This window comes from Mus caroli, unplaced genomic scaffold (assembly GCF_978045245.1).
Source record: "Mus caroli unplaced genomic scaffold, Mus_caroli_1 scaffold_5, whole genome shotgun sequence".
Classification (NCBI taxonomy): domain Eukaryota; kingdom Metazoa; phylum Chordata; class Mammalia; order Rodentia; family Muridae; genus Mus; species Mus caroli.
The window spans coordinates 91,336,439-91,343,684 of NW_028227260.1; the positions used below are offsets into that span (position 1 = coordinate 91,336,439).

The 7,246-nt window shown below is 33.4% G+C and overlaps 1 protein-coding gene across 1 annotated transcript; it reads right to left on the reverse strand.

The window, feature by feature from the left end:
* Positions 1-448: 448 nt before the first annotated feature.
* On the reverse strand, positions 449-5,987 carry LOC147004677 (odorant-binding protein 1b-like). Its single transcript, XM_085837678.1, has 7 exons — positions 5,872-5,987; positions 5,260-5,399; positions 4,253-4,326; positions 2,425-2,535; positions 1,638-1,739; positions 1,272-1,302; positions 449-666 (listed from the first exon to the last, which is right to left on the reverse strand). Exons 1-6 carry the CDS (start codon positions 5,941-5,943, stop codon positions 1,286-1,288), a joined length of 516 nt encoding a protein of 171 aa, XP_085693804.1. The 5' UTR covers positions 5,944-5,987; the 3' UTR covers positions 449-666; positions 1,272-1,285.
* Positions 5,988-7,246: the final 1,259 nt, after the last annotated feature.

Sequence of the window (7,246 nt, forward strand, 5' to 3'; positions counted from 1 at the left end):
TATGCCTCACCTTGTGACCTGAATCTCTGTCTCTGGACATTCGCTTAGGTTTCTAGTTTCTCAATATGTATATTATTTAAGTATATCCAGGACCTTTTCCTTACTCAAGTCATTAATCAAAATGTAATCCCTTAGATTTTGGATAAGAGATTTTATCTTCTATTGTAAATAGTGTAGGCAAGCATAAATAGTTTGCTAAGTGAAATATTCCAGTGTGTTGCGAGAATCCAAACTCATATCATGATTTACAGATGAAAGTAAATATGAAGCAAAACATAAAATTCACTTCTGTGGTTTTCTTGCCAATGGCTTTCACGTAAGTGGGACATTTTCAAATATTACAAGAGTTTCAGTAATAAGAATTTCATTTGTTACACCAGAGTGATTTTGGAAACTATGTTTAGTAGATATTTATCTGCCCTTTGGATAAGAATCTTGTCACAAGGTCATTGTTGCAACTTGAATCATTTTATTCAATCAATCAAAAAAGGGAAGAAGAGTTTATAGATTAGGAAAAGAGGAAATAAAGGCATGTTAGGAATTTCTTATGCTGTATCCTAACTGCACAGGAGAAGAAAAATTTATTCTGTTAGGAAAGGTGAATTATAGATGATACTGATTCCATGGTTAAGAGGTTATGATGTATAATTCCCATCTTGTTGTTTTCTGTACAAATATGAAAGAGAAATATTAACATATGATTAAGTTGAGATTTCATTCTTGGGTTTTCAGGAGAACAAAATTGAATCTAAGAACATAGACGATAAAGAAAAAAATTGTACAGAGTCAGTTTCTGTCCTAGAATGTACCTGTGCCTTGTACTTTGGATTCTATAGGAACAGTTTCTAAAGAAAATAATGGCATTGTATATTCCTGCATGAAAATGTAGACAGAGTATTCAAAGAATATATTGATGAAATCAACAAACTTATACCTCACCTATGGCAAATAATATTCCACAAATCATATGTAAAGTTTTCAAATGACAAGACACAATTTCTTAATGGACTCATCATGAATATAAAAGTATTACCAATTCTGAATGAGATAAAATTCCTTAGTATTGTTCTATAAATTAAAACATTCCCTAATTCATCCTTGTCACTATAGGAATTTTCAACTTTAAAGGACAAGTAATAGTCTGTGCTTATTTTTCCTCATTTTGAATGCAAGTTCTTTGAACTCACATTTTGATCTCACATAATTTATACCATAAGCCTGGGCCAACTCAAATATCAAGATAAGAAAGAAAGGCGTTTGTTTCTACTCACATGTAGATGGTATTTTACTTTGGACAGGTATCTGTGAAAGAAATTGAGATGGGTTAGAAGTGACAGAACTGATATCATTAAAAGGTAAGGACGACTCCACAATGATTATTCTTGGTTGTGACAATGTAATGGTTAGATATAATTTGATTTAATCTAAATCAGGGACATTGCTTTGATAGATAAATATATACATAGATAGATATATACATACATACATACATAAAAACATACATACATAGATACAGAAATATATGTATGCATATATATTATTTTTATATCATAAACAGGTTTGTTTATATATATATCTTTATATATATATATATATATATATATATGATATAAAAATTAACATGCATAGAGGGTTACCTTCATATGAGAGTTCTCTAAGGTTTCCAGCTGGAATGTCCTCTTGAGCAGCTAATGCAGTAAGTCTTCCCTTTTGCTCATGAGTTAGAGGTGCACCCTTTCCTACATCACATGAATGACAGTGTCAGAGATCTCTTCATGAGAATCCTGCATAATGTATATTGCTTCCTTTGTAACCCAACATGATATGCAATAGAAAATCTCAACTTCTCCATATTAATCTACCCTGGATCAGTCAATCTTATCAATAAGAATAATGCCAAGTGTCATGTACACAATCACTAAATCTAAATGGCAATATGAATTCACGTTTCAGTATTTCAAAATGCACAAAAAATATAAGTAATAAATATTTGTCCAGAGAACTCACTAATCTTAATCCAATACAATTTCTACAAAACAACAGAATCTTCAAATAGTTTCAATGTAGCCTTCACATTTTTCAGAGTCTATACTATAGAGTTCATGCTTTGATTTTTCTATACATTTATTCAGTTGACACTGAAAATGGACTGAAACTAGGGAAAATCACATTTGCTCCTTGTCGTCTAGGGAGGAAACATGAACATGAACTTTTCCAATCACTTCTTCCATTACCCTCAGTCTTCAGTGTCCAAGCTGCTGAGACTGCAATAGAATGTACAAGTTGTCTACACACACTCTAGTTATCAGTTAGTACAAAGTACTTTAGAAAATCTATAACACTATATTTGGGGAGATCAGACTTTGTTCTTATTTGCAGAGCAACAATTTTCTTACTATTTCACAGATCTACTGCCATTCTTACCAAGAACATACAACAATTTTGTTTTCCGGCCGGCTCTGTCCACATTCTCATCATAAAAGACTAAATTCTCTGATGTTGCTTTCAAAAGTTTATAGTGATTATCACCTTCATCTGTAATAGTAATGGAAGTACTTCAATACACAGTATGATTCAGGTTTCCACACAGTTGATGTAATGTCTTCTGCTAAATATTCAGATTTTCCCTGACTCTAGCAATATTTTCTGTGTTCACTAACATATGAACCATGTGTACAGCTATTCCTGTGGCAGTTTTTCTTGAATAATCTGTCAGATTGTAGTGAAAAAAACACTTCCACTACGTGAAAACTGATTATTAATCCTAAGTACAGACAACTTTGCTTTTCTCTGATTTCATGTGTCAAGGCTGTTGCACAATTGGCTGGGTGTTCCTGAACTTTTTCCACAAGATCTCAAGGGAGACATGTCAATTTCGTGAAAAAAAAAAAAAAAAAAAAAAAAAAAAAAAAAAAAAAGCCCTTCATTTCCCACCATGGTAATAGTTGGTGGGTAAATGTGCACATGTAGAAATTACAGAGTACTGATTCCTAATACACACAAAAGTTTTCACTTTGTACAATTATAGGAGAAAATGTTGTAAAGATGAAAGGTTTAGAGATTGCCAAGCAACGACTTTGTGTGTGTGGAAATTGGGCTGTGTGCTCCTGTACAGGTAAGTGTACATATGCCTGTGAGTATGCTTCTGCTTGTGCTTCTGTTTCCTGTGCTTGTATATAGACATGTGCTCATGCTTGTGTGCATAAGCTAGTATATCAACATGTGCATGTGACTGTAAGTGTGTGGCTCTACTTATGTATGTGTGCATGGGAATGCCTCTGTGTGCAGATGTGTATGTGTGTGTGTGTTTGTATGTGAGTGTGTGTGTGTGTGTGTGAGAGAGAGAGAGAGAGAGAGAGAGAGAGAGAGAGACAGAGAGAGAGAGAGAGAGAGAGAGAGAGAGAGAGAGAGAGAGAGAGAGAGAGAGAGGAGACATCTATTTACCAACACTTAATATATGAAAAAAATTGGTCAAAGGAAAGGGAGAAGTTTTTGGGATCTCTTCTCTTATTACTTATTACAAGACTACTTCAAAACATCCATGTAAGGATACGGAAAACATTTTCTCACTAGTTGACTGGGAGCTCTGATTTTCTAAGATCAAAGCAAAAGTCAAATTGTATATAACTTAGTTGAATAATGTTGCAATAATTTTAAAAATTCTTAGAAAATTGAAATAATCTGTAGGAAATCCTTAAACAGATTTTCCCAAACTGCATTTCAAAATTGAAGTTTTTAATAAAGTGATCTGTATAATATGATCTTTACCAAGAAAAAAGATTTATGAAATAACAGTGTTAAAGAAAACATTTATCATTCAAGTGTGATAGATCACTCTGTATTGTAAGTACATGGGAGCTGAAAGCATCAAGTTGGCAATGATGTTGGAAGCCGTGCAGCCCTAGCATGGAGTAACAGGAATGGCAAAAAACAAAGTGAGATACTGTATGAAAGAAAAAATAGTAAAATTTTTCTAGAAATAACTTTTTCTATTGGATAACTGCTTGGAAAATATGTTGTTAGAACTATTCACATCTTTATGTAATAGTTTTCTTCTCCATGTAACCCTTGGGCAACTTACAATGTATTCAGACTAGGCAGCATATCTCACTGGGGTGAAAGGATTAATAATTAATCACGGAGCCCAAATTGCTCTAGTTTCATGGACCTTTGCACTTAGTAAAAGGAAAAATGGATATAATCAAAGTGACATGCATTGTTCAATGACAATGCTCTCAGATACTATACTTACACTGGTTTCTAAAAGTCTTGCCATCTTCTTGCAAATACCCAGTGACTGTGGTCAATGAGCATTGTCCATTTTGCCTAAAATAAATCAAAGAGAAAAACCATGGTTTCTTCTTCATTACTATTGAAATCATATCAAATATCTTCTAGTATTATAATGCATTTGAGAAAGTACTGATATCAATGAAGTTATCAGTGTAAAGAGATAGGAACCAATTTCTTATTCCTCCATTGAGTTTGCTAATTCCTATTTAGAAAACATCATACTCTTTTTCCATATATATATATATATGCATATATATATATATATTCATTGTGATAATTATGCCTCAGGCTCTACTCTGGTGAATTCCTTATCCAAAATTCACTCTTGATTACATACATTTCAACATGTTAATTTGCTTGTTCTACTCCAGACATAATATATGAACAGGTTTATAATGTCTTAATAGTAAGTGCTTTCATTTCTGACCTCAATCTTTAAATTTTGGCTATAAGAGAGAAGTGGTTCTAAGCATTTTCAGTTTTTAGGTGTTATGGACTCCTGAATTGAACATAGTCATCCACATATCACAGAGAAAAATCTTTGTACAAACAGCTTAAGGAAAGGGGGTTCAAAAAATAGATGTATTGGACCAACTTGTGGAAGATTTTTTTTATGACATCACTAATTGAGTAACAGAAAATGTAAGAGTTTAATTAAATGGTCACACCATCACCATACTACAGAGGAGTTCTTTAGTGTGTTGTATATCTAACACAGGTGATGATATTCAGTGGCAGCCCTCAAAGCACAAGGTTCCCTCAGGAAGTATTTATTGAATTAGAAAGAGTGTTTATCTCTTTGTGTGGTGTCCAGAGCTGTCCCATCCCAGAATGATATAATTGCATGCTAAAATTAGTGGATTCAGTTTTATGACCAGTAGCAGAACATCCATCTTTGAGTTTCACAACATTAAAGAGAGAGAAAAGTACAGTTTGCTCAGTTTACATTCTTGATACTATACATACTTGACATAAAATGTGACTTCCATTTCTTGACATTCCTTATTACAAGTAATTTCACGAACAAAGAGCTCCAGGGGACCACCAGGCGCTATCTTGTCAATATTATCAGCCATGATGGCAGTGGTTTCCCATTTTCCTTGTAACTGAAAAAGCAACAACAATAGCAAAAAAATAAAAAGAAAAAACACAACAGATCATTAAAATGTGTGTTGCTGTACTCATCTCTGACATCAATACATGAAATACATAAGCTGAGGTGAAATATCAATCAATTGATAATATTTCATTTATTAGTTGGATATTATGTTTCTTCAAAAGTAGCACAACCTGGAGCAGTATGATGACATGATTAATGTAGAACCATGGACCTGAAACTGCTCATCTTTTTTTCTCATACACTCTGAAAATAAAAAGCCTTGTTTTCTTTATTTAACTGGATTCTTCCTAGAGAAAATCTGATAGTAAAAGTGTACCTGAGAGAAAGGCTACCTGAGAGAAAGCCATAAAGGTTATGTCATGCAGATGATCAATTGCATTGATTGACTGGATGATATATCACATCTATAGAAATATGTTATTGGGAAAGCTCGCATGTAAACACAGACATGCATTTACCTCAGCATTATCTTGAGCATGGACATGGACCAGTCCAAATGCCAATGCCAGCAGCAGAAACTTCACCATCATGATTCCTAAATTTGCTCCTCTGCAGATGTTCAACTGAGGACAGTGGTTGTGAAGGATCTGAATTTGCAAAGTTTTTTATACAGTTAATTTGAAGGAGGAGCATGATCTCAACCAATGATTCACCATCAGAAAGCACACGTCTGTCCAGTACTTCCCATTTGGCCCCGATGGATAGTGTAAGACTTCATGTTCCTAAACTAATAAGCTTACACTTAAGGTCAGGATATGCTATGTTGATTAATTGAGCATTACTTTTAGAGTGAGAGAACTCACTCTATACTATCATTTATAAGTAATGATTTTGGCCTAGTACCATAGTACTAGTAGATAAAATCAGAAGGCATACACATATACCCTATATGACCCATTTAACCAAAGTGGCATGCATTTTAAGATATGTTTTTAATCTTAGCCTAATACTGTGCAGTTAAATGAATTTAAAACTGTGGCCTGAGCAATATGAGGCACAGTAACAACCTTCTCAGAAGACAAGATATTGAAAAATGAGGAGGGCCTCAGATAAGCATCCAGTCATAAGTCTTTTACTACTTTTAAGCCTTTCCATATATCGACTTCTTTCTTCATCCAGTATACTCTATTCTACTATTGTGAGTACAGAACTAGAAGAGTAATCTTTGAAAATTAATTGAATATATAATAGAAAATGTGGTGAGATATCCACTGGGAATAAATACAAGTATCATTGATGAAATGAAGCCTAGGTGAGTATAAATAATCTATTGAAAAATGACCTTCCAAAAAGTCTACACTTGTGCAAATGGACTCTATACAATATGAAAATCGTGCTTTACAATTCCTAAAGGAAAGACAACTTTTATTACTGTAAACTCCCATATGTACCCCTTTGCTCTTTTTCATTTTTTACTACTTTTTAAAAATAATTGTCATTATATTCAAGAATGTGTTTAAATAAGTATATGTGTATGTATGTGTATGTACACACACACAAACATTCACAACTCACACTAATTAGTAACTGCTCAGTCTGTATCATTTCACCTATACATATGTTTCAGGGCTCACAATCTAGTGTTGTATAAACAATTGGGTACTTATTTGTGTATCTTTTCAGATTACTAGGAGGCATGAACTTACACTCAACTCTCTCCTCCTCTGTATTTTATAATCTTTCAATTACTTCATGTGCTAGGAAGGCTAGATGTTGCATACAGACATTTGATTATATGTTGTACTGGTTTCATCAGCTCTGCATCTTGTTTCATTGTAATCTTCTGTAATGCACTCCATTAGACATTCTACAAAGAGAAGATCCTATGTTGAG